This window comes from Apis dorsata, unplaced genomic scaffold, assembly GCF_000469605.1.
Source record: "Apis dorsata unplaced genomic scaffold, Apis dorsata 1.3 scaffold_1026, whole genome shotgun sequence".
Taxonomy (NCBI): Eukaryota; Metazoa; Arthropoda; class Insecta; order Hymenoptera; family Apidae; genus Apis; species Apis dorsata.
Genome location: NW_006264125.1, coordinates 143118 through 168587, shown reverse-complemented (window position 1 = coordinate 168587; position 25470 = coordinate 143118). Strand labels below are relative to the sequence as shown.

Below are 25470 nucleotides of genomic sequence, written 5' to 3'. Positions count from 1 at the left end.
TATATATCAGAAAAAATTATTTTATTTTAATATTTTTAAAGAAGAAAAATATTATCTACTAAAAAAAATATTTGATAAATATAAATAAAATATAATAAATAAAAATTTTTAAATAAAGATAAAATTTAGGAAGATTACTTAAAGTAAAAAAATGTAGATGTCAGGAGTTGCCATATGTACAACCATAAAAGATAAAAACGATTTGAGAAGTAGATAGTTTCTGAAATTGCAATCATTGTTTTATTACAATAATTTGTTAAAAAAAATTAAATTAGCAATCAGTAAATATCACAGTATTCTCACATTGCCGAAAAGCAGTAACGAACAAAAAAGAACAAAGAAAAAAAAATGAGATTTAAAAGGGTGAAACAGAGAAAGAGAATAGTACTGTTTCACGCCTCGTGAATTTCAACCGTTTGAAATCCAGGTGGAAATAATACAACTTTGCGTTCCTTGTTAAGGATCAAAGGAAACCTACCCCAATCTCGATTTCAAGGTCCTCTATTTCCCTTCTCTCTTCCAATCTTTCTTATTTTTTTCGATATGCATATTAGATAAGTAATTCAAGCAAAATATCGGATATACGTCGCTATTAAAACCATTTACGATAATATCTACTCTTTTTTTATCTTGACTCTGTAAAGGATGTTATTCTTATTCTTATCAAAGGATCTCATTTTTATCAAAAATTAATTCAAAGAGATTAATATATTAATTATTAATTATATTTTTCGTTATTTTAATATTATTTTATTACAGTATTTATACAATTTCGTTTATATATATTTATTAAATAAATTATATGTTGTTTTATATATATATATATATATAAAATCACCCATTAAAATGTTATAAATTAACATTTATAAACTTTTAATTTTCTTCATTTCTCGATAGAGTACTTTAGCTTGAACTAAAACATGCAATTTCATGAAGCTAATATGATATAAATAAATTCATAATTATAAATTTTCAAAATAAACTTACCATAAGGATCAAAATATATTTCTTCCAATTTATCAGCCACTCTGTCTCGAATTCTTACAAGCTTGTGACCACTTGCTATACTTTCTACTAATACTAAAATTTTTCTGAAAATTAAACGTATATTATAATATTATTATATTTTATAATACATTCATAATACAATTATATTAAATAAATATAAATATATGATTACATATATAGAACAGAAAAAAGAGAATACAGAAAAAAACAGTTTTTATGATGAATTGCTTGTTTTTGAAATTAAATTGTTATATTAATATAAATTGATATAAACATTTCATTATATACAAACTAACCTTACTTTCATTTTTAAAATTAAATTATATATTAATTAATCTATACTTACTTGCTTTTATTTTTTTTTAATAAAATATTGGTTAAAAACATGATTTTAAATATTTATGTATATATATATAATTTTTTTTATATCACAGAAAATCTTCTGTAAGTATAAGTCAACTTAATAATAGAGGTTAGAATATGTCTGAAATTTATACCATTATACCATCTATTGAATAATTAGAAAAACAATCTATATTTATCAAATGTAGATAAATAAAATATTCTTTTTTTATAGATAATATTTTTTATTAATATTAAATGACATGAATACCACAGATTAAATATAAAAAATAAATCTATTATTCAATATAAATTATAAATATATTTTTATATCATATAATTTGAGCTATAAAGCTATATAACTCTTTTTACTTTTCTCAAATCATCAAATACAATATTATCGATTTATAACGGAATTAGTCAGCAGCGCTATTACAATATTACAGATAAAAATTGTAATTAATTTGCAAAATCTTTTAAATCAGCAAAATTTTTCTTACAAATATTGTTTTTACATAAAATAAAACTTTTATAAAATTTTTGTCAAATTAAATAATAAGATTTCGAAAATAATTTTCAATAAAGTTTCGTTTCATTGATTAGATTTCATTTTATTAAAAAAATATGTATTAATGTCTACAAAATAATTCAAGACATTTAATGCTTAATACTATATTATTGTATATTTCTTTGCATTTAATTCTTTAATTTGAAATTGTTTCATATATAAATTATTAAATATTCGAAAAGAATATTATAGATATTATTTTGAAAAAATATTAAATTTAAAAATTTAAAAAAAAAATTTATTTTTAAAAATATAATCTAAATATATTATCCAATTTTCATCATGAATTAATTTATGAATTAATTAATTCATAAATTGTAATCAATTTGAGACAAATATTGACTTTAAAATAAATTATAAATAAAAATATGATAAAATAAAAAAAATTATAAATATTTTCTATAATTTTTAAAAATATTTTAAAATAATTTTAAAATAAAAGTTTATTTAATCTTCGTTTAATAAAAGCAATTTTTGTAATAAAAAAATTATAAAAAGTAATATAGAATAATCAATTATTTGATTTTGTTTACAATTACTTATTTCAATATATGATTATATATGTATTAATATATATAATTATATAGTCATATTAAATAATGCAATATATTTATATATCCATTTTATAGATATTCTATTTCTTACTTTTAATTTTATATTCGAATGTAATTTTAATTCCAATTATTACTTTGTAATAATATTCCAATTCAAATTAGTAATAATAATATTAAAATAATAAAAATATAAAAATATTCCAATATTTTTAAGATATAGGATAAAAAAATGAATTGAATATTAAATTTATTTTGTACCTCATCTGTGGTACTATTTAATTTTAATATTATTTTTTATTTTATATATAACATTATGACATTCGTATAAGAAAAAGAAATTAATAAACAGTTTCACATTACAATGTTTTAATAATTCGATTATAATATGTAACTAATATTTTATGCATATTTCTGAAAATTTCTAATGATTTAATAATAATAATAATCAATATGTAAGTTAATGGATTTCTAAAATAAAAAAATAATAATAATGTGTAAATACTTATAGTATTATAACTGTATTGTAGTAAATTTGTTTATAACTATTGTTTTTATAAAAATATAATTTATTATGTTTATTATTATAAATTATATATTTGTCAATTAAGAAATTTATTTTTTTTAATCAAAACTATTCCTTGAAACAAAATTTTTTCAAAATATAGAATAATTATAATTAATACCAAATATATTACAAAATATGAACGAAATTGTTATAATTAAAATATATAAATTAATGCAATTAACACAATTATAATTTAAAGCAAGAATGAAATCAATCATTTTATAATAGATGTCATGATGATTTTACTTTATTATTAGCCATAATTTCTAATCTTTTTACTATTTTTGCAAGATCGATTTCTTTTTGTAATTTTAAATAATCTATTTTTCGTACATTATGTATGCTAGTCCATGTGGGTAATAGTTTACACAATAGACGTATATGTTCTTCCAGTTCAGCAGAAGTTAATTTTGTTCTAAATGAGTTTTCTAATTTTGTAATTACAAATTCCAATGTCAAAATCCCTTTCTTTTCAGCTACAAAAATATTACGCAAAATTTTAACTAATTCAGGTAATCTTGAATACATTACAGCTTCTTTTTCAGCATTTGGTGTACGTGTCATAGCTTCTAATGCTTTGGCAGCTTGTTTAGCTCGAACCTAACAAATAGTAACAATTATTTTATTAAAATATAAACAAACTAATATAATGAGAGACAAAAATGAAAATATTTACTTTCTCAAGAAGAGCCTTTGGTATGCCTTTAAGGGCTGTGCTAAGATGATTGTTTTGTACAGTAGGTGTGATAGGTGGAGTATCCACAACAGTAATATTAATCTTTCTTATATTCTCTTCTGTTTGAGTTGAATTGTTTATTTCATTCTTTTCTGAAGAAAGAGTTTTAGATGTCATCTTTGCTTCTGCTAATCGTTGCAATGCTTTTTCCATGCGAGTGCCGCAATTGAATAATGACTTTGCTTTATCTAAAAAAATTCATAAAAATTAATTTAAATTTTAAAATATACAAAAGACATAATTTATATTCTATTTCTATTTTTACCAAGAACATCTTTTGCAGTTGTAATTTTCTCAACATGAGGTGGTTGAGGTAAATCAGATTGTTCAATTGGTTTACAACTTTCTATATCAAATTCAGGATGCCAACGAACAATTTTTTCTTTTGGTACATGCATTGGTGTTTCCAAACTAAGTAAAAATTTTTCATGTTCATCTTTTACTTTATCTACAATTGAAAAATAACATAAGTTAATATAAAATAAAGTTAAATGATAAATAAATATAAAAATATTTTCAAAAAAATAAATTCAATACCAAGTAAGATATTATAAAACCTTCTTCGTCTTTCAAGTAATATTCGTGGTCCCATACTAGCTTCAGATGCTGTTTTTAAAACATCATCTGAATCTGGGGTATTCCTTCCATCCTTTTCTTCAACGAAAGGTATAAGAATTAATTCAAATTTATCTTGTTTGGATGTTGAACCAAATGTATGATGTTTTTCCTGACAATAATTATATGCATCTGGATAAATAGTTTTAATTTGTGCTAGATGTTCTAATGTGAAATTTTTACGCAATAACTCTTGAATTGCAGGTTTTAGTTTTTTAAAAGTTATTGTTTCTTTACGATTGAACAGCATTGCAGAAATCTATACAATTAATAAAATAATATATAATAAAAAATTTACAAAAAATATTTTTATATATTTTTTTATGTACAAAATAATACTTACTGTATCTAAACATCTGAATGCCTCTGCCAAAAATCTATAATGATATGGTAATGGTAAAGCAGGAGTGCCACTTTCAGCAAGTGATAAATATTGTTGATAAGCTGGTGTTTTAATTGGACTACTTTTCACTGGGCTAGGAGGTGTGTCTTTAGGTTCAAATAAAATTCTGCGTTGAGGACTGGCATTCATTAATTGTTTATTTTTCAAAGGACTTAATATTGTTTTGATTGGAGATTTATGTGCTTTCTGTGGACTAAATAACACAAATATTATAACAAAAAAAAAAAAAAAAACAAAAAAAGTAGATATTTAAGTCATAAAACATGATCTTACCTAATTGGTATTTCAAGTTGAATCTTTTCAAACTTTTGTATTTGCGGTTTAATATCATTTTGTTTATGAAATTGTTCTAATCTTTGTTCACAATTCTTGAAACGTGCAATAGAAGCTTTTAATTCCATAAGTCTAGAAGACTTATTAATCTTATTTCTTATTTCATTAAGGGATAACTCTTGTTTTGCCAAATTATCCATATTAGAACTTTTTTTTGGTGTTGTGAAATTAATTGATAATTGATCATTTAAAATATTTGTAGTTGAATTTTTAGTAGCATCATCTATTTTAGATGTTCCTAGAAATTTCTTTTTTGGACTTAATGCACCTTTCTTTTCAAACAATACTTTCTTTTCATCTAAATCTTCTGCGATTTTTTGAAAACTTTCTCTGATATCTACCTGTCCTTCTTGACCAGATAATTTTCGTGAACGTGTGACTCGAGTACGAACATTATGTTTAAGTGTTTTTTGAATATTTGATTTAGGAGAATCGAATTGAATATTCCGAACAACCGAATTTGATTTTAAAGTATGATTATTCACTGATTCTTTTCCAGATACAAAAATAACCTTCGGACTTGTGCCCATTGCTTTTTCTTCTTGAATCGAAATTAATGTTCCGGATAATTCGGAATTATCCTTATTTATTGATGTCCGATTTTGATTACTCACCAATTTCGATTGTTCTTGATCAAGAAGCAAAACCTTTGCCTTGCTTCGCAAATCGTCAGTTGCTTGTCGTTTACGCGTATTAAAATACGCCGTTACTGATGGTTGAGACATCTTTTTATATACGAATATATATATATATATGTATGTAATATAAGAAATCCGTTAAGATTTTCAAAATTTTAATAAATTACAATTAAGTCTCAAATCGCCATAACAGCTACCTATATCAACACCAATACTGTGTAAAATCCCGCCTCTTTTATCAGTTTAGGCGCCAAATCAGAAAAAATGGATGACAAGCATGTGGAATTTAAATATTATTACTTTCAATTTACATATATACAAATATATACATATTTAATTATAATTTCATTTATTTATAATTTATATATTTATATACAAATTAAAATTTTAATAATTATGTGTATTGAAATATATATTATTATAAATTTTATAAAAACTGCTAGAATGCCAAAAATAATTATCAAATATAATAATTTAATTTTAAAATTTACAACACAATTAATATTTTTAAATTATTAATTATTATTATTAAATATTATATTAAAATTATTTATTAATTCTTATTTAATGAAAACAGCACCTCATATTATTTATTATTTTATATAAATTCTATTATTATTTTGAATTATTAAATTGTAAATAAAAATTTTTTAAATAAATAAAATTTTATGTTGTACAAATATATAAAACTTTATTTATTTAAAAAGTTTTGAAGAAAAAGTTTCGAAATATAATAATAAGATAAAGAATTTGAATAGTTTTACTATAAAAGTTATAAAATACATGTTACAAAGGAAAAATTGAAAATAGTACGATTACATATATAATGTATATATTATAATGTAATATATTTAGAAAAAAATTAAATTAAGTTTAAAATCTATATGAAATCTACTTATATTTTACTAAATAATTTAATAAAATAAAATTTGTAAAATTGTTACAAATATTTAACATCGATTAAATTTGTATATTTTCCAAATATCAAATTTTTATTTCACAAGTAAGTAAGAGATGATGTTTTTCATTTTAAATAACAAAAAATATTTGACTGTTATATTAGTGTTATATTATTTATAAGTTATTATATTTCAAGTTTATAATATTTAACTTTTAATTTTATTCAAACATATTTAATATGTTATAAACTAAACTTTTTATTTTAAGCTAATTGTTAACCTCAAAATAACCTTAATAATTATGATTGACATTATTTTTTCTTTTTTAGATCATGAACATTACCAAAAATATAAATTTAATTGTAAATAAAATATCTATAATCAAAAATAAGTTATTTTCTCCTAAACATTTACTTTATACTAATGTCACAATATCTATTTCTCTCTCTGCTATTGGAGATGTATTAGAACAATATTATGAGATATTAAAAGTAATTATTTAGGACATTTATTTCAATATAATACTTTCTTATTTTTATTGTAGATTAAAATATTCTTATATTTATATAATATATATATATAATATAATTATTTATATATATATAATTATAATATAATTCATTTTTTCATAGGGTGAATGGGATAAATGGAGTATAAATAGAACAAAAAACATGGCTATATCTGGTATGTCTATTGGTATAGTCTGTCATTATTGGTATAAATATTTAGATGCTAAGTTGCCAGGTCGTACAATTAACATTGTTTTGAAAAAAGTTTTTATAGATCAATTAGTCTGTTCTCCACTTTGCATTACAATGTTTTTTTTAACATTAGGTTTTTTAGAAAAAAGCAATTGGTCAGATTTAAAAAATGAAATTATTAAGAAAGCATATAGATTATATATAGCAGAATGGATCATTTGGCCACCAGCACAAATTTTTAATTTTTATTTTTTACCAACTAAATATAGAGTTCTTTATGATAATACTATATCTCTTGGCTATGATGTGTATACTAGTCATGTAAAACATGATAATCTAATGTATAATTCAAAAAATAGTAAATATTGACAAATTATTTCTAGATAGACTCTATTAAATATCTAATTAAATATATATAATATATATTGTTATTATTACAAACAACTATAATTTTCGTTGTACTTTCTGATTTTATGCTATTAATTCTTTTTATATGTATAAATTGTTCTTATAATGTTCTTATGTTTTAAATTTTAAAAATTTATATAATATTTCAAAAACAAAAAGATATTTCTTTTCATTTTTTAAAATTATTTTTTTTTATAAAAATTAATAAAATAAAAAAAGATTAAATTATAATTTTAAACCTTGCATTTTGACTAGATTTTTTATTTTGATCATTTTTATTTTTTATCTTGAAAAATAAAATTTAACAACTTCTAATAAATCTTATTATTATTTAACATAAACAAATATAAGTATCTCTATTTGCTATATTTTTTATCTTATATCCAGATGGATTCTTGACATAAACCCTATTTTGGAAGATAACTTTCAGTTTTAATCTATAGCCAGAATGCAAGGTAAAACAGTAAGTATTTTCAAACATTTTTTTTCATAAGTTTTATGATAAGATAGTATAATATATAGTATATATATATAATATAATATAATCTATAAATTTATTATTAAGTTATTAAAAATTATAATAATTCACTAATATTTATTTATTCATTTAAAATAAAATTATTCAGATATTTTTTTGACAATTATTTCATTTAGTTTATGGAATCTTTGACAAATGAAATCAGATTAGATGTCCTGTAAGTTTTTTCTGATAAATTTATTCTCATTGTCTAGAATTCTGGAGTATTTGAGTAACTTAATTTACAATAATTTTATATAGTGTAATTATAATAAATTGTAATATATAAGGTAATATAAGGTAATTATAATAAATTGTTAACATAATATTTTGTCATTGGAATCTTGTTTTTATATTTTAAAGGATGCGGTATGATTATACAATAAAAACTTAGTATTGATTTAAATGACAAATATTTGTATTTAAAAAACAAACATTCAAAAATCTAGAGTAAATAGATATTTGTTTATTATTGCTTCAATTCTAACAAAGATTATTTTAAAGTTTAAAAAATATATCTCTCTGAAGAAATTTGTCAAAATAATTTTTAAATTATAGAAATGATATTTGCGCTTATTGTCTTCATTAATTAAATTTGTGAACATTTTTATTTTCTGGAGAATCAAAATATAATTTAGTTTGACATATTATTTATTATTTTTTTAAGAAAAAATATGTAATTATTCTTTAATTTTGCTTCATAGATATAAAGTTTTAATGCTTGAAAAAATTATCAGCAATATTAGAAACATGTTCGTAATCTATAAAAAAATTAGTTTGTACATTTTTTATAATAATTTTTTGTGAATTTCATTTTGCAAAATTATATTGTAAAATACTTTATATATACTTACATATACACGAAGCATTTTTTTATATATAGAATTTGACTAATTATAAAAACATATATTTCAAAACATTCCATCATGAATGCCAATTGGTACAAGAACTGCAATAAATAATAATAAATTGCGAGCCACTAGTCTCCAATCATTTGGTACTGCATATGGTGCTAATACTTGAGTTAATCTATGTATCTATCAAAATAAATGAAATACTTCATACTATACCATATAATACAATATTTACATTATATAAAATTAGATATAAATTTGTTATTAATTCTAGACATATAAAAGAAATTAAATACTTACTTCGTGACTTGCACATATAAAGATAAATGATGTAACTAAAAGATTTAATACTGGAAATCTTGGCAATAAAACTAATACACCATGCGAATCTGCTGCCAACCAAATGTGACCTTGTGCGACTAGAGTTTCTAAGCTGATGCGACCTAAACCAGTCAAAAGAGCTGAATGTTTACCACGTAATGCTAATGATGCATTTCTAAGTGCAATGTAACCTATAATCTGTAATTAAAAAATTGAAATTTAATTATTTGAAAATAAATTTGAAAATAAATTATAATTTATAAATTATTACTGGAATAAATGCAACATATGAGTGAATTTCTTCACATTCAGATACTGAATGACATAATATTGTAAAAGTAGTATAAGCAGTTAAAGAAATTAATGCTAATAGAGAAGATAACGCAGTTCCTGGAATGTGATCTATTCTTTGTAAAGCTACAAGACCTGCCCCAAAAGTTACTCCCCAAGTCACACTATATCTATCCACTCTCCAACGTGACCACCATTCACGTATATCATCATCAGTTGTAACAAATAATGCTTTCCAAGGTCTTGTTACAAATACTTTTTCAAAAAATACCTATTAAATAATAATATATTGTATATTTTATTTGTTATTTGTATTTGTTAGTATACTTTATATGTAAATAAATTATAATTTAATACCTCTGACATGTATAATATTGTGATCATTGATACAAGACCTAAAAGTTTCAATGCAAGATAAAGTAAAGCTCTTGGTCCATATTCATTTAAACTACCAGAATATATTCTTGGTGGTAACCATGCTAAGAAATAAATTACTAGAAACCAAAATGAGACTAAAGGAACAAAGTGATAAAACTGATATGGTCTGTTCATACAAAGACATAAAGATACAGTTAGAAAGTTTAATCTAAACATTACCTGCAAAATAATAAATATAATATATATAATATGTAACTTAAACACAATATTTGTTGTTAACTCTGCAATGGTATATTTTTTTATCAAATTATATATTGAAGTTTTTCAGATCAAATTAAAAAAATATTTTATAAATTTATACATATATATAATAATTTCGCAATAATAAAAATATCTTTTCTATAATTAAAGTTATAGAAAATGTTAGTCATTGCAGGATTAATATTAATAAAATCTAGATTTTTTTAATACATACTCGTGCAAATCTTATTAAAGAAACATCACCCGTTTGCCAAAAGTAACAAAAATGTCCGTATCCAGAAAGAAATAAGTAAGCAGAATTAATTAATCTTAAATACATATAAATAGGTAAGACATTTTTAGCTCCAGTGACATGATAAATTAATACTACAGCTTGCATTAATCCTTTCCATTCATCTGTTTGTTCTCGATTTAAAGTTCTTGGCCCTCTTTCTCTATCTTCAGTAAAAAATAAACCAAGAGCTAATATATATCCTAATGGCAACCAAAAACTAAATTCACTATAGTATTTATTTTCTTTCATGAAGAAATTTGTCCTAAATATAAACAAAAATCTAACATTATTAACAAATATTATTATTATTAACATAAATATATTTACCTATCACATAAATAAAAGTAAGATAAAATAATTGACAAGAGAGCCAAAGATGTCATCAAAGTATAAAAATCTTGTACTTCAGGTTGCTCAATTTGTATAGTTTCAGAATTATTTGCTTCTTCAGTATTTTCCATTTCAATACGTAAGTAAGAAATTTCAGTTCGATAATAACAAAACTTTCTATACAACCACATTCCACCACCAATTATTATGCTATAATGAACTATTATTTATTATTTACTTAATATGTAATATTTTAATATATAAAAAGTTACCATAAAGCAAGTGTTGACAAACTTAATAATTGCAATATTGTTGCTGGTTCTGGATAACTGCAACAACTTCCATCATCAAAATTCATATGATCATTGCAGTAAGTGTTTAACAATATTTGAATCTTATGTCGCAAAGACAAAGGACTAGCTAAATATCCATCTGGACTTTGTTCCAATACACCTGCACCAACAAGTTTACTACTTTCCCATATATGAACCTCACTATGAGATAGTATCTGTGTATGATCAATATATTTTAATAATTTTTTTTTCAATAATTATCAAAAAATTAATAAAATAAAATCTACCTTTATTGCTGCTTTATTACATAAATTGATCTGTCTATTATCTATGCCTGATAATTGAGCTGGCAGTCTTTCTTTTACTACAGGATCTTGCAACATCCATAAATATTTTGTATTTTTTTTGGCTAAAAAGTCTACTGGTTGTACAAGTCTCACTAATCCCATACTATATTCAGAGTACAATTGAGTGTCACTATTATTATTAGCAAGAATTGTCATTGCTCCACAGCCTGAAATAATTAAACTAGGTGCATCAGTTTTCTGAAAAATAACAGTCATTGATATCAGTTATCAATATCATTATTACAATCATTATTAATAATCAATCATTGTATATATAATTCTAAAATTTTTATAAATATTTTTATAATTAAATGATATTTACCATCCAACTTCTAAGATCTTCTATCATAGTATTATCCAATTGAGGTCTCCACAAAAATTGTACATTTAATCTAAGTTGTGCATCATTGAAATTTAAATCAGAATTTTCTGGTAATTCTGTTAAATCAGATGCTTTCCCATCAACTATAAATTGTGATATAAAAGACTTATATAATTGTCTGATTCTAACATCTCCAATAAATACAAAGTGATTATGGTGGCCCATGAAAGCTAGATATCTCAAACATCTGCGACTGTCTCTAAAGAAAAAAAAATTTTTTTTAAATATTTTTTTACATTGTAATATTTAAATAATTTAAATTCTTACGTTTGTGTATAATAATGCATCATACAACCATAAGGCTGCCATTCTTTATCTCCTTTATATCTTCCTTCTGTTAATAACCATTTACAAGAGTCACTACCTAAATTAATTATAATTATTAAATATATAATATAAATTTAAAAATTTAAAAATAAAGATAAATATTTAACACATAGTTTATATTATTAATGTTTATATAAGTATATATACATAATTTATACAAGTCAAATAAACAAAGTTAAAAAGTATAAGTATTTTTACCATATATAATGTGCATTAATCCATGATATAAAATAAAACACAAGACAAGTGCAGTGGCTAATTTCTTAGCACTTGCCACAGTAATTAAACTAATAAAATGTTCGGCTGAAGTCATTAATAATTTATCATTTCCTTACATTGAAGCTAAAAATTTTTTTTTCATAATAAAACAGTACATTTTATAAAAATAATAATTAATATTTAAATTAAGTATTGCATTAAGGAATAAAAATATTAATATTCTAATTATTCATATATTTCACTTATATATTATATAGCTAATAGTTATATAAAAATATTTACCTAAATATATATATAATTCATAAATAGAAGTTTTTTAACAAATATTACATCATAATTGAAATGATTTAATATTGAACTTCATCATTTTATTGTAGGCTGTAACACAATCATAAATTGTTTGTAAAATTAATAAAAGATAATAAATTATTTATTTTATTTATAATAATTTCATAAAATTTATAACACCTGTATTTTTGATTATTTTTATATTATACTATAACATATAAATAATATATAAGATCTGCAATATAATCGATTTTTTCTATTGGTTATTTAGATAATGTCCAATATCGATTAATATTGATACAATTAAAATAATTACAAATTGATATAAATGAAAAATATTAAAAATTACAAGTTTCCTTTGACTTTTTATAATATTTGTTTTATTGTCTTATTGTTTACATAAACTTCAAGTAACAATTAAAAAAAATGAAATAAGAAATTAAAACACTTATTTGTCTATTCATTTTAGTTTATATTATATATAATTAGTTTTCTTTATATAAATTTTTATTTATACACTATTATAAAGTCTTGAACAAAAAACATTGATTTTTGACTATTTAATTTAAACAATAATCAAGTTTATAAAATCATCGTCGATAATGCATTTTAATAAAATATTTACTGACCATAATATAGCAATATTATCCTATATTGTGTGTTCGCCTCAGTATGTGGGAATGGTTGTCAAATTTAACTAATTTACGTAGGTCATCGCTACGTATTTTACGACTATCTTACTACCTCTTTTTTTAACTTATGATGATATAATACAAAATTTGGAAAAAATGCTAAACGTTCTTGTTGCAGCAACTTTACATTCTTAAATCGAGAAATGAATAAAGCAAGTAATTCATGTATGTTGCAATGAGCGATAAAACGACAATGGCGGCAATGTCCCCATCGAAGGTAAGTTAATAATAAAATTTTCTTAATACATATAAAAATTCTCTGTTTTATAACATTGATATAATATGGAAGTTAATTAGATTCTATATTTAGTATGTTTTACAAGATTCGCAAAATATTATATATTATTAAAAAGATAATTCGCATATTATTCGTCAAAATTTGGATGACGTTTTATGTCAAATTAGACGCGCTATTTTATATATGTATTAAATTTTAATTTCATTTTTTTATTTTGTTTCTATAATATAATTTTAAAAAATAGTAAAAATTTTATTTTTCACAATTACATTTTTTAAGAATTATTCAGTATGTTAATATACATATATATATAATTCTTATTTATATTCATCTATTATTTATATTAATATTTATGATAATCTATATAAATATATCATACATATTAATTAAAATACAATTTTTTTTTATAATATGAAAATTATATAAAAATTTTGAGATGTTATTATAATATAAATATAATAATTTGTATTCGATAAACTTTGTAATTAAATTTCAATATTAAAATGAAAATGTTAATTTTAAATAATTCTTTTGAAATATATTTTTATAATTATTATACTTATATAATTAAAACATTATTACATTTATATAATTTTAACATTATTAAAATTTTATAGTTTGATTATATATTTAAAAAATATTATTTCAGAGAAGATTACAGAAAGAATTAACATCTTTAATACGTGAACCTCCACCAGGTGTACATGTAGATGAAGATCTTACTAGTCAAAATTTAACACAATGGATTGTTCACATGGAAGGTGCAAAAGGCACCTTATATGAAGGCGAACAATTTCAACTGCAATTTAGATTCAGTTCCAAATATCCATTTGACTCACCAGAAGTGACTTTTATAGGTGGAAATATACCAATACATCCACATATTTACAGCAATGGGCACATATGCTTATCCATTTTAACTGAAGATTGGTCTCCAGCTTTGAGTGTACAAAGCATTTGTTTAAGTATTGTATCAATGTTGAGTAGTTGTAAAGAGAAGGTAAAAAAAATTCCTAAGAATAAATCTAATAAAAAAATAATAGTTAATAATAAATAATAATAATAAAAAATATTTAAAAAATTTTTTTACTACAGAAAAGGCCACCTGATAATTCTTTTTATGTAAAAACATGTAGTAAAAATCCAAAGAAAACAAAATGGTGGTATCATGGTAAGTATTCTATAATATATATAATCAATATATTATTACTATATTTAGAATTATTTTTAACATATAATTAAATAATTCTTAAATTATTTAATAAATATTTTAATAAGTGCTACAAAAATCATATAGCATTTTTTATTATGTTTTAAATAGATGACAATGTGTAACAGCAACTGCGAAAGCTATAAACAACTTGTCTATGTGCAGTTATAGCTGGACCAAGTGGAGTGACAGTTTTTGTGTCTTAAAGTAATTACTAAAATTTCATAGATAAAATTGCTGAATTAACTTTATCATATATTTAAAGAATTAGGTGCATAAGTTAGAAAACAAAAAAGCAAAGGCTGCATTTCACTTATTATTATAATAAAAAAGTGATGTAAAATGTGTGAGTTATGAAATTAAATTATTATTGTTATTATAAAAGATACATATTATCTCACTCAATTAAATAGAAAAAGCATAAATTATAAAATATAAAAATGCAGCCAAGAAAAGTGCACATATGATATTAATAAGCAAAGAAAATGTTTCATTATTTGTGTAGAAAGTGCACTTTAAGATGATATCAAATTAATATATTGCAGTAATCACTATTAAAATAGTATCATTAAAGATATAAAATGTTATTACATTTGTTATTGTGTTATTTAATATTCATCTCTCACTGTATTATTTACTTAGGTAAAAATATAAGTAATTATTTTAATTTTGAATATTATAGTGTGCAATCTAAATTAATTATAAACAAGTACATACAATTTGAATGTATAGTATTATTTAATTCTACACAATCGTTTTTGGAAGCAATCAAGATGTTAATCACTATTTTTTAAATCAAAATATTTTAAATCAACTACGTTGCACATAATATCATTAAAACTCTGAAATGTATTATTATTGATCAATAAAATTCATCCTTTTATAGAATAATGTGTAAAAATATATCAATTTAATGATATTAGAAATTTATTGCAGAAATTCTAATTGCATTAATACAATTACATAAAAATCTGAATAAAATTTAATTAAAATCAATTTAACATTATATAAAGCTATATATTTAAAATAATATACATGACAAAATATTTAAAATAAGAAATATGATATAAAAAGTTTGTATTTAATACATCGTTAAAAGTGCGATACATTTTAAAATAAATTATTGATTCAATAATAAATTTATTGTAACTTAATTTTCCTTCAATTTGACTTATTTATTAAAAAAATTCAAAAATTTAAATTTATTTGCAAATAATACTACGCTAATAATTTAAATTTGCAATATATTTACTAATCAAATATAACCTTAATAACGAAGTTATTACAAAATATATATTAAAAAATTAATTATTTTACATAGAATAATTCAATATAATTACAATGATAATTTTATAAACATATATAATCTTATTAACATTTATAAAACATATAATAAAATACAAAAAAAAATTACAGGTGGCGTATAATTTTCAGGTTCAATGTCAATTTTATACATACATAGAACATAAAGATTCAATATTATTGGAAATTTCAAATAAATTAAAAATGGCCGCATATGGAATAATTAAAATGTTTCATTATATAAAATAAATCATAATTACGCGAATACATTAAATTAAAAAAAGAAAGAATTGTATTGTACATATCAAAATGAGTGTCCGAACAAGAAAAACAATTTTTTGTGGAATTATTATATTATTAAGTGTATTATACCTATATACAAATCGAACTTTATATACAGATTTACAGAATAAAAATATTTCTTTAAAGTTACTTCTTACTGCTGCTATAAAAGCAGCAGAAATTGGTGGTTCTGAAGTAATTGCAGTTCACAATCAAGCAAAATTCGAAATACAAAGTAAAGGAAAAACGAAAGAAGGTAATGATTTATATTAAATATTTACATTTTTTAGAATACATGAAATATGTGTATTTCATATTTATGTATATGAAATAAAAACTTTATATATAAATGATATTAATAGAACATATATTTATAATAAAATTCATATTATAAAATATAAAATGTAATATTATATATAATGTTATATAAATAATTTAGTTTTTTAACCTTGATAGGTATAAATGATCCAGTAACAGAAGCAGATTATAGATCACACTGTGCAATGGTCCATTCTTTATTAGAAACATTTCCAAGTATAACAGTAATATCAGAGGAAACATCAAAAAATTGTGATAAAATTACAGTGTCAAATATAAAAAATAATATTAATAATTTAAATGATTATGATATTAAGGATGAAATTATAAATATAAATGACATTACAGTCTGGATTGATCCCCTTGATGCAACAAAAGAATTTACAGGTATTTTCATTATTGTATAAAAAAATATATAAATATATATATATATATATATGTTTCTTATATCATATATTATTTTTTTTCATTTTAGAAAATTTGTTACAATATGTTACAACTATGGTTTGTATTGCTGTAAAAGGAAAACCTATAATAGGTGTTATATATAAACCATTTGAAACAAAGCAAAATTCTAGTCTATTTTGGTCATGGACTAATCATGCAATTTCAAAAAATTTACAAATACTGCATAAGGTAATAAATACAAAAATATTACAAGAAAAATATGTAAATTCTTCAAAATTTAAAAATGTTTTTAAAATTAGTTAGAAGATGAAAGAATACCAATATTGATTGTATCACAATCACATGCTGGCCAAATTTATAATGTTTCTAAGATTGCATTTGGTAAAGATGTAAAAATTGTTCCTGCAGCTGGTGCAGGTAATTTTATTAATATTATTATTTAATATTTGTTATTATAAAAATCTCACTTATAAAAAAGAAAGAATTAAATTTTTTTATTAGAAATAAATTTATATATGTTTAGGTTACAAATTTTTAGAAGTTTTAAGTGGAAATGTAACTGCATATGTCCATATGACTGCAATAAAAAAATGGGACATTTGTGCAGGAACTGCAATTCTTACTGCTCTTGGTGGTACAGTTACTCAATTGTTTGATCAACAATTGATAAGTTTTAGACCTCATGATTCTAAAGAACTTACATGGGGTCTTTTAGCTACTATGAGTAATCATGTTTGGTATTTAGATAAATTTTCAAACATTTAATATAAACATTAAATCTCTAAATTTTATTATTGACTTTTAAATCATATTTCAATATCAATTTTTTCATTAAAAAATTGTAAAGATTATACATATCTTAAAAATTTGATATCAAAATACAATTCATAAAAATATTTATTTACAAGTTCTATATTTAATTTTGTTTTGAAGTATTTTCAAATGAATGTGTTTCACAGAATAATTTTTTATTGTAAAAAAATTACTGTTATATACTATAATAATTATATTTTATATATTTAAAATATCTATTATTGATAAATTAATTTTACATATATTCTGTGATATTTTCAAAAATTTTTGTTTATTTTAATAAAAAAAAATAATAAATGTTTTTCATATGTATATTTTATTTAATAGTATTTTATAAAATTTTTTTCATTTGAATAAAGATGATTTCTAATTTTTTATTACAACAATGATAAATCATTAGTAATATTATATATTATTATAATATTGTATATTGAAAAATTATAAACTAATACATATCAATTAAATTAAATTAAGGTTACTTTTTCATCAGAAATGATAATTTCTGATATTTTTTTTAATTTTTTGTTGAATTTACTACATGCTTTTTCATATGATATAATATTTGAACAGGAATTCATATATTGTGAAATTACTTTTTTCTGTAATTTTTTTAAGGAAATTTCTCCTTTGTTTTTTACTATGTCTAAAATAACATTTTTCCAATTGAAAGTTTTCTTTATAATATTATCACATTGATTAATCGATGATTCAAATAGCAAAGTATTTTTATTTTTTTTTATCTCATCTAACTTTTCTACAGCAATATCTTTGCTTTTTTTTTTAGAAACTGATTCTTTTGTAAATTCTACATCCTGTTTGCTTTTTTTTTTTACAAATTCTTCTTGTTCTTGTATTGTTTCAGACATTCTTCTCTTTTTAAGTTTCTTTTTCTTAGCATTATTGATAGTATCATTATCAATACCATTTTCACTGTTGTTTAAATTATTTTTATTTTGATCTTCATTTTGATTTTCTCTGTCTATATTTTCATTATTTTGATTCTCAATAATATTATTTTCTTGATATATACTTGTATCTTGTACATTATTTATTTTTTCACTCATTTTACCTATTTATGTTTATCATAAAATATAAATAAATACATATTATATATGTATATCAAAAATTTATAATTTAAATTAAATAAATATTAAATTGAGTAACAAAAACTTACCATTTTCTTGTTGTTGTTTTTCACTATTAATATCTTGTACATTATTTTTATAAGCTGTTTCTATTTTATTCCATACACTATCAACTACTACTGATGGTATTTTCTGACCTAGAGCACTTTTTACAAAATTTAAAAATTTAACTTTTTTACGTGGAATATTTTCATGCTTTGATAATAAATTTAAAAAATTTCGTTCTGTTTTTGATAAATTTGTTTCATTATTGAGAATATTATTAACTGTGTCAATCCATTTCTGTTGCTTTCTTTCACCTTTATTTGCTCCAGCTTTCGGAACATAATCCTTACCCCCGTATCTTTCAGCTTCACTTATACATTTCGTATGTGCTACATATTGATCACCTCTTTACATAATAATAAAAATATAATTTAATTAGAAATTATAAAAAAAATAAAAATATACATATTTTTATTAATATTTACCTGAAATCTTTCAAACAATCGACACATGTTAAAAAAGGCGCGGTGTGGCATCGAAATTCATAGTGTTTTGCAACTTTTGGTTTTTGTAATGTTTCACCACAATTATTACAAGTAAATACAACCATTTTTTTAAATATTTATAAATTAAAAAAAATTATAAAATATAAATAAATTTAAATATATAAAATGCGATTAATAACCTATATATTTCGCTACTTAGTAGTTAGTAGTTGTATCTGATACCGTGCACGTGCAACTAAATTCTTTTGTAAGTCATGTTTTCATAGAATTATTTTTTGAATATAAAACATAATTAAATTTTCATAGAAACAAAATTTAATGTATAGAAATGATAATGTAAACTATTAGTATAAATCTATAATGCATTTCTATTCTAATTTATTAAATTATATTACAAGTTTTATTCTATAAAATTAAAATAATTATTTTATTACAGATTTGAATATTTTATTAGGTGTGCAAATAAGTTCCTTCCCCTTTTTTTCTACGATTATAACTTCTGAGTGAATTCGAATTAGTTCTCGTTTGTTGTGGTGCCATCTATAAAAGCGTTCTTTTATTTTTAAGAAGAGTGATGAACGCTCTAAGAATTTCCAATCCTATGCAACAATTTCAAACAATATGGCGAGAAGCGTCATTTTTATCACTTCTTATTTTTTGCATTCCAACTTAGGAAATCAGCTATTGAAGCTACTATAATGCAGCACTGGGAGAAAATGTTATATTTTACAGAACATGCAAAAAGTGGTATTAAAGATTTAAAACTGGAAATTTTAACTTAAAAGATAATGATTATTCAGGTGCATCGAGAAAGTTTGATGACGATGAGTTAGAGGAATTGTTTAACGAAAATCCGACCCAGACGCAAAAAGATTGGGAATTACCAGACAAGCAGTATTCGACTGAAATAATTGGGTGAGATTCAGAAGTTCGGACGATAAAGGAGGCCTACATGAATTAAACGAAATAATATAAGAAATAATATAAATAATATAGGAAAAACAGATTTCTGCTGCTTTTCACAGCATAAAAGGAAAAGTTTTCTGCACAAAATTGTTATTGGCGATGAAAAATGGGTTTTATATGACAATCCCAAACAACGGAAATTATGGGTTAATCCCGGGTAACCAACGATTTCAGTGGCTTGCAAAATCGAAGTAAAACCGAACTTGGATTGTAAAAAAGTTTATATGGTATCTATATGGTGAGATTTCCAAGAAATCATTCGTTATAAATTAAATTAACATTAAAACATAATAATAAATTATATAATAATCATTATAAATTTACCAGGAAGGACAATAACTGCCAAATATTCATCAAAATCAATTAATGAATTTATATGACTAGCTAGAACAAAAACTATTTATTATACTAGCTAGAATATATATTAGCTAGAATAAAGCTATTTATCAGATCAGGAACAAGATATGTGATTTTGCAGCACGACAATATACATGGAAAAAAAACATGGGACACAATTTATGCATTGAGATGGGAAATCCTGCTAAATGCAGCATACTTTCTCTGGCCTTGTCAGACTGTTATCTTTTTCGAAGTCTGCAATATTAATTGTCAGGGAAGCCTTTAACTTGGAAGAAAATATCCGAAAATTTATTGATGACTTCATAACCAGCAAATAGCTGTCATTTTTCAGAGATGGAATTTATAATTTACCAGAAAAGATTATAGAAAATAAGAGTGAATATTTTGAGATGTAATCTTGTACCTGATTTATATAATGAAATCTTGAATTTGAAAAAAAAGATAATGATGAAAGAACTTATTTGTATTAATATTTATTTTTAAAAAAATTTGTAAATTAAAATTTATAATTAAAATATTTTATCTTAATAATTGTTATATAAGAAAGATATTAATAATTATTAATTTGATTGTTATTATATTAAATATTAATTAAAATATAAATATATATATATATAAAATATATATAGCTATAAAATATATATAGTTATATAATAGTTCAAAATATATTTAAAATATATTGCTCTAATATATATGATTAATAAGAATATTAATTATAAACATTTGTCTAAACAATAAGTAAAAATGTAACATGTAACATATTGTCTTCTATCTCACATTTATTTTGTGAATGATCTTAAATTCTCAATATTCCTAATCTTGGTCATTATGAATATTTTTTCCTGTATATTTATAAACATAACTTAAGATAATTGCTTCAATTTAAAGATAAAATTATCTATATGATGTTATATAAACAAAATAAAGATGAAAATTCTTACTTTCAAAGCAATGTATTAATATTTATATTATTATACATTATTGCAATTTAATCATTGTTAAATCTGCAATATATATTTTATTCTTTATTGATTTTTATTTTATTTTTATAATTTTAAATAATATTTATTATAATGTGCATCTTAAAAATCATTATTTCGAAAAAATTAAATTTTAATTAAGATGTTGATAATATTCGATCTGTAATTATTTTCATATAATTTATTTAAAAAAATAATAACAATATACAAATTAAAGAAAAATTATTTAATCATAATTATTTAAAATTATTTAAAATAAAATAACGTTAATAAATTTAATTCGAGAATGAAATAGAATATTATAAAATGTATAATTGTATATTTTTAATGAACAAAAGTTTAAGAAAATCTTTTTACTTTAGTAGGATTTTGGATTTAAATTAGTATTACTTTTATTATTTTGTTATTTTTAATGCAATATATTTTCATTGTTATTAATAATAATTTAAATTAATTTTTAATTCACAAACAAATATATAATCTTACACATAATTATTTGCAACATGCTTAATATAGTTTTATTAGACAAAGTTTCAGATTTTTAGAACCTGATATCATACTTTTAAACAGAAAAAAATTAATTTAAAAAAAGTACTACGCATTCCGTAATGATAGCATTATGTTTTTTTTTTATTTAGTTTTTTATTTTCTTTTATTTTAAATAAGAGTATGATGTTAGACTCTGAAAATTTATAGTTTTATTTATCAGATGCAATATCCACCATTTTGAATTATTTTTTTGCCTGCAAATATTTCATTTTCTCTTTGCTTTAATTTGACTTATACATTTCTATGTATATCTATAAATATATACGACTTAAAGATCAATTTAGATTTGAATTTAAATTATAATATAATTTAAATTTTTTATTTAAAAGGTAATTTAAACTTGATATGTTTTAGTATTTCTATTATCATTCAATTATAATATAAATAATATAAATAACATGGCGTCATATGACTCGCAAAAATTTTTAAAAATTTGCAATTTTGCAAATAATTTTAAATCATTAAATTTCAATGCTAAAATGAATATTTTCAGATTTATGATAAAATCCATAAAAATGCATAGAGAAAATAAAAAATTTTAATATCTTTTTTTAAAATTTAATCACAAAAAGTGAATTTAAAAAGCAGTGTTACCACATTTAATTATATATAATTTAAGTAAAAATAAAATTATATTATTACAATATTTATATTTTATATACATATATTATTATATGACGCACAAATAATTTCTGAAAACATTAATTACATTTATTAATATTTTAATTTTTAAAATAGTAATTTTTTTTAATGTGAGATAAATTTATCTATATTCACATTTTTAAGTGACAGTGACAGTAAATGACAGTTGGTTATGTATCGTCAAAACATGTTCTTTATTTTTTGATTAACAATTTATACTTACGTTTAAATTTTTGTATTAAAATTTAATAATTTAATAGTTTTTGTGTTTTAACATTTTTATACATAATAATAATGTGTTATATTAATAAAATGTAAAATATAAATATTTTACATAACCAAAATCATTTTTTCGCGATTATTATTTTATATTTTTGTAAAAAATATGTATGTCATTATTAATAGAAAATTAGAAAAAAAAACTTATATTTTTTTTTAAATATCTAAAAATATTTACCTTTATATATTTAAATATTTGTTATAAACGTGAATCATCGATATAAAGATTATCATTATCAGTACTTATTTACACAATAATCTAATGATAGGATGGAAAATATAATTCCATTATTATGAATATAAATATTATTTTATAGAAAAATTAAACTGTTTATTAAAGTGTTAAAATGCCAAGCTCATACTTATATGCTATAAATAATGAGGGGCGTGTATTTGGATTGTCAACATCTGGAAACATGTGGAGAGAATTCATGTACTTGGGTCTTGAGTTTAAACAATTATCAGCAGTACCACATTTCATGTGGGCTATAGGTGGTGATCGTCAAGTTTATGTACATGTACATGGTTTAGATGTACCTATAAGAATCAAGGAAGAAATATACGAAAATGAAGTATGTTTAAAATATATTTGAAAATGATTATAATCATAGTTATTTATATATGTAACTTTTATACAGATTTTAAGAGAAAATAATATTTATAGCGTTGGCTTCCTTTAGAAGGATTTAGTGGAAGATTATTACCTACAGATAGGTATAATTTTTCTGATCAAGATGGTACAGTTGACCGTAGCAGAGATAAAGTAAAATTACCATCTATGGCTTGGCAATGGGAAGGTGATTGGCAAATAGAAACTACATTGGATGGCCAACCATTAGATCATGATGTAAATGCAATAAAATTTTTGTTATAGCAATTAAACTATTTATAATTAATCTATTATTTCTTCTATTTCATTAAAAAATATTTTATTCATTTAAAATTTTTTTATTATTTTATATTTCTTAATTTTTCTTAATTTATTAATTTTTATATTAATAACAGCAATTACATATGGTTATAGTTATCAATGAGTTAATAATGGATTAATTCATTTTTCAGTTCATCTTTGTTACATTTTTTATGACTTTCTGTTTATATGTAGATTTGTTATCAGTTGTCAACATCGACAAAAACAAACAAAGTGTTATGATGACAGAGAATCTGATATTTTGGTAGGGATGGACATATGCAGTTGATTTTCCAGCTACATATACAACAAAAAAACAATGGAAATCTTGTGTTAGAAGAAGGAAATGGGTTCGATATAGGAGATATAGTGCTATGAATTCATGGTGTGCTATTGCACCTCTTCATAAAGATGCAACTAAAGTAAGTTTTTAAATTTTTAAACTAAATGATTTTCAAAAACATTTAGTTATTTACAAAATTTATTAACATATTTTTAGGAACCTTTTATTGATATATCTGTGGGTGGAAATCAAATACCTGGTGGTAATCCCGGATGTTTAATAGTTTGGGCAGTAACTGCTCATGGCAGGGTATAATATTTAAAAAAATATTTTTAATTTTCTTAAAAAATATTATAATTTATATTAATTAAATATTGTAATTTATAATATTTCATTTATAATTTTTATTTTTAATTGTAATGTTATTTCAATTCATACTTTTATTTTATATATTATATATGTAATAATGATTATATTTAATATAATTAAATTATTAATATAATTTAAGGTAATGTTTCGTGTTGGAACTAGTACTACTTGCCCTGAAGGTCAAAGATGGAGTACTATAAAATTAGCAAATGGATATGAAGTGTGTCAAATCACTGTTGGAATGACTGGTCTTGTGTGGGCAGTGTTAATGATTGGTAAAGCAATTGTGCGTACAGGTGTAACTAGAGAATATCCAATGGGTATGTAAATTATACTAAATAATGTATATTTTTTTATATTGATATATATATTGATATATGT

The 25470-nt window shown here is 21.3% G+C and overlaps 8 protein-coding genes across 14 annotated transcripts in view; 4 read left to right on the top strand and 4 right to left on the bottom strand.

Moving 5' to 3' along the window:
* Nucleotides 1-774: 774 nt before the first annotated feature.
* Nucleotides 775-1607, bottom strand: LOC102680227 (39S ribosomal protein L33, mitochondrial). Its single transcript, XM_006624307.2, has 3 exons — nucleotides 1355-1607; nucleotides 988-1091; nucleotides 775-913 (listed from the first exon to the last, which is right to left on the bottom strand). Exons 1-3 carry the CDS (start codon nucleotides 1393-1395, stop codon nucleotides 864-866), a joined length of 195 nt encoding a protein of 64 aa, XP_006624370.1. The 5' UTR covers nucleotides 1396-1607; the 3' UTR covers nucleotides 775-863.
* Nucleotides 1608-2979: 1372 nt separating this feature from the next.
* LOC102679889 (DNA replication factor Cdt1) lies at nucleotides 2980-6047 on the bottom strand. The gene is made up of 6 exons (XM_006624305.2): nucleotides 5065-6047; nucleotides 4732-4984; nucleotides 4311-4647; nucleotides 4039-4221; nucleotides 3714-3961; nucleotides 2980-3637 (listed from the first exon to the last, which is right to left on the bottom strand). Exons 1-6 carry the CDS (start codon nucleotides 5847-5849, stop codon nucleotides 3269-3271), a joined length of 2175 nt encoding a protein of 724 aa, XP_006624368.1. The 5' UTR covers nucleotides 5850-6047; the 3' UTR covers nucleotides 2980-3268.
* Nucleotides 6048-6966: 919 nt separating this feature from the next.
* On the top strand, nucleotides 6967-9729 carry LOC102675291 (mpv17-like protein 2). 4 transcript variants are annotated; one of them, XR_004151633.1, is made up of 4 exons: nucleotides 6967-7152; nucleotides 7294-7345; nucleotides 8158-8233; nucleotides 9416-9729. XR_004151633.1 is itself a non-coding variant. In XM_031514496.1 (3 exons), the coding sequence occupies exons 1-3, from the start codon at nucleotides 6994-6996 to the stop codon at nucleotides 8172-8174; spliced, it is 228 nt and encodes a 75-aa protein (XP_031370356.1). In that variant the 5' UTR covers nucleotides 6967-6993; the 3' UTR covers nucleotides 8175-8308. The 4 variants fall into 4 exon arrangements, 2 of the variants coding, with proteins under 2 accessions (XP_031370356.1, XP_006624335.1); XR_004151634.1 differs by lacking the exon at nucleotides 9416-9729 and adding an exon at nucleotides 9171-9354; XM_031514496.1 differs by lacking the exon at nucleotides 9416-9729 and having other exon boundaries at nucleotides 8158-8308.
* On the bottom strand, nucleotides 9030-13677 carry LOC102675796 (N-acetylneuraminate 9-O-acetyltransferase). 2 transcript variants are annotated; one of them, XM_006624273.2, is made up of 14 exons: nucleotides 13482-13677; nucleotides 12847-12942; nucleotides 12544-12687; nucleotides 12286-12382; nucleotides 11959-12217; nucleotides 11577-11834; nucleotides 11269-11504; nucleotides 10994-11206; nucleotides 10607-10946; nucleotides 10111-10350; nucleotides 9734-10024; nucleotides 9442-9660; nucleotides 9142-9324; nucleotides 9030-9048 (listed from the first exon to the last, which is right to left on the bottom strand). In XM_006624273.2, exons 3-13 carry the CDS (start codon nucleotides 12656-12658, stop codon nucleotides 9199-9201), a joined length of 2394 nt encoding a protein of 797 aa, XP_006624336.1. In that variant the 5' UTR covers nucleotides 12659-12687; nucleotides 12847-12942; nucleotides 13482-13677; the 3' UTR covers nucleotides 9030-9048; nucleotides 9142-9198. The 2 variants fall into 2 exon arrangements, with proteins under 2 accessions (XP_006624336.1, XP_006624337.1); XM_006624274.2 differs by having other exon boundaries at nucleotides 10607-10928.
* On the top strand, nucleotides 13488-15844 carry LOC102676020 (ubiquitin-conjugating enzyme E2 W). Its single transcript, XM_006624275.1, has 4 exons — nucleotides 13488-13761; nucleotides 14432-14782; nucleotides 14878-14953; nucleotides 15104-15844. Exons 1-4 carry the CDS (start codon nucleotides 13708-13710, stop codon nucleotides 15115-15117), a joined length of 495 nt encoding a protein of 164 aa, XP_006624338.1. The 5' UTR covers nucleotides 13488-13707; the 3' UTR covers nucleotides 15118-15844.
* A 549-nt stretch (nucleotides 15845-16393) lies between these two features.
* On the top strand, nucleotides 16394-18427 carry LOC102676163 (putative inositol monophosphatase 3). The gene is made up of 5 exons (XM_006624276.2): nucleotides 16394-16832; nucleotides 17033-17281; nucleotides 17370-17530; nucleotides 17602-17719; nucleotides 17826-18427. Exons 1-5 carry the CDS (start codon nucleotides 16604-16606, stop codon nucleotides 18065-18067), a joined length of 999 nt encoding a protein of 332 aa, XP_006624339.1. The 5' UTR covers nucleotides 16394-16603; the 3' UTR covers nucleotides 18068-18427.
* A 152-nt stretch (nucleotides 18428-18579) lies between these two features.
* On the bottom strand, nucleotides 18580-20106 carry LOC102681400 (cell growth-regulating nucleolar protein). The gene is made up of 3 exons (XM_031514494.1): nucleotides 19731-20106; nucleotides 19290-19651; nucleotides 18580-19184 (listed from the first exon to the last, which is right to left on the bottom strand). The coding sequence occupies exons 1-3, from the start codon at nucleotides 19853-19855 to the stop codon at nucleotides 18580-18582; spliced, it is 1092 nt and encodes a 363-aa protein (XP_031370354.1). The 5' UTR covers nucleotides 19856-20106.
* A 3617-nt stretch (nucleotides 20107-23723) lies between these two features.
* LOC102676303 (tectonin beta-propeller repeat-containing protein) overlaps nucleotides 23724-25470 on the top strand; it is a 7803-nt gene continuing 6056 nt past the window's right edge. The window contains exons 1-5 of one of the 3 annotated variants that reach the window (XM_006624277.2): nucleotides 23724-24099; nucleotides 24192-24374; nucleotides 24707-24859; nucleotides 24937-25029; nucleotides 25229-25409. In XM_006624277.2, coding sequence (XP_006624340.1) covers nucleotides 23875-24099; nucleotides 24192-24374; nucleotides 24707-24859; nucleotides 24937-25029; nucleotides 25229-25409 — 835 coding nt within the window. In that variant the 5' untranslated portion in view covers nucleotides 23724-23874. Of the gene's footprint in view, nucleotides 24100-24165; nucleotides 24375-24632; nucleotides 24860-24936; nucleotides 25030-25228; nucleotides 25410-25470 lie in introns of all 3 variants that reach the window. The other 2 variants (XM_031514487.1, XM_006624278.2) reach the window with 2 other exon arrangements.

Excerpts from the sequence above, each read along its gene's own strand:
- LOC102680227 (XM_006624307.2), bottom strand. The coding sequence starts at position 1,395 with ATGTTTTTAACCAATATTTTATTAAAAAAAAATAAAAGCAA. Across the intron at positions 1,092-1,354 it reads TTAAAAAAAAATAAAAGCAA|AAAAATTTTAGTATTAGTAG; the intron begins GTAAGTATAGAT and ends TTTAATTTTCAG. Across the intron at positions 914-987 it reads AATATATTTTGATCCTTATG|TTCAAGCTAAAGTACTCTAT; the intron begins GTAAGTTTATTT and ends TGCATGTTTTAG.
- LOC102679889 (XM_006624305.2), bottom strand. The coding sequence starts at position 5,849 with ATGTCTCAACCATCAGTAACGGCGTATTTTAATACGCGTAAACGACAA. Across the intron at positions 4,648-4,731 it reads CATTCAGATGTTTAGATACA|ATTTCTGCAATGCTGTTCAA; the intron begins GTAAGTATTATT and ends TTAATTGTATAG. Across the intron at positions 4,222-4,310 it reads GTTTTATAATATCTTACTTG|ATAAAGTAAAAGATGAACAT; the intron begins GTATTGAATTTA and ends TTTCAATTGTAG.
- LOC102675291 (XM_006624272.2), top strand. The coding sequence starts at position 6,994 with ATGAACATTACCAAAAATATAAATTTAATTGTAAATAAAATATCTATA. Across the intron at positions 7,153-7,293 it reads AATATTATGAGATATTAAAA|GGTGAATGGGATAAATGGAG; the intron begins GTAATTATTTAG and ends ATTTTTTCATAG.
- LOC102675796 (XM_006624273.2), bottom strand. The coding sequence starts at position 12,658 with ATGACTTCAGCCGAACATTTTATTAGTTTAATTACTGTGGCAAGTGCT. Across the intron at positions 12,383-12,543 it reads ATTAATGCACATTATATATG|GTAGTGACTCTTGTAAATGG; the intron begins GTAAAAATACTT and ends TAATTAATTTAG. Across the intron at positions 11,207-11,268 it reads TTGTCAACACTTGCTTTATG|CATAATAATTGGTGGTGGAA; the intron begins GTAACTTTTTAT and ends AGTTCATTATAG.
- LOC102676020 (XM_006624275.1), top strand. The coding sequence starts at position 13,708 with ATGTATGTTGCAATGAGCGATAAAACGACAATGGCGGCAATGTCCCCA. Across the intron at positions 13,762-14,431 it reads CGGCAATGTCCCCATCGAAG|AGAAGATTACAGAAAGAATT; the intron begins GTAAGTTAATAA and ends ATATTATTTCAG. Across the intron at positions 14,783-14,877 it reads TGAGTAGTTGTAAAGAGAAG|AAAAGGCCACCTGATAATTC; the intron begins GTAAAAAAAATT and ends TTTTTACTACAG.
- LOC102676163 (XM_006624276.2), top strand. The coding sequence starts at position 16,604 with ATGAGTGTCCGAACAAGAAAAACAATTTTTTGTGGAATTATTATATTA. Across the intron at positions 17,282-17,369 it reads TGCAACAAAAGAATTTACAG|AAAATTTGTTACAATATGTT; the intron begins GTATTTTCATTA and ends TTTTCATTTTAG. Across the intron at positions 17,720-17,825 it reads TGTTCCTGCAGCTGGTGCAG|GTTACAAATTTTTAGAAGTT; the intron begins GTAATTTTATTA and ends ATATATGTTTAG.
- LOC102681400 (XM_031514494.1), bottom strand. The coding sequence starts at position 19,855 with ATGGTTGTATTTACTTGTAATAATTGTGGTGAAACATTACAAAAACCA. Across the intron at positions 19,652-19,730 it reads GATTGTTTGAAAGATTTCAG|AGGTGATCAATATGTAGCAC; the intron begins GTAAATATTAAT and ends TATTATGTAAAG. Across the intron at positions 19,185-19,289 it reads AAAACAACAACAAGAAAATG|GTAAAATGAGTGAAAAAATA; the intron begins GTAAGTTTTTGT and ends AAACATAAATAG.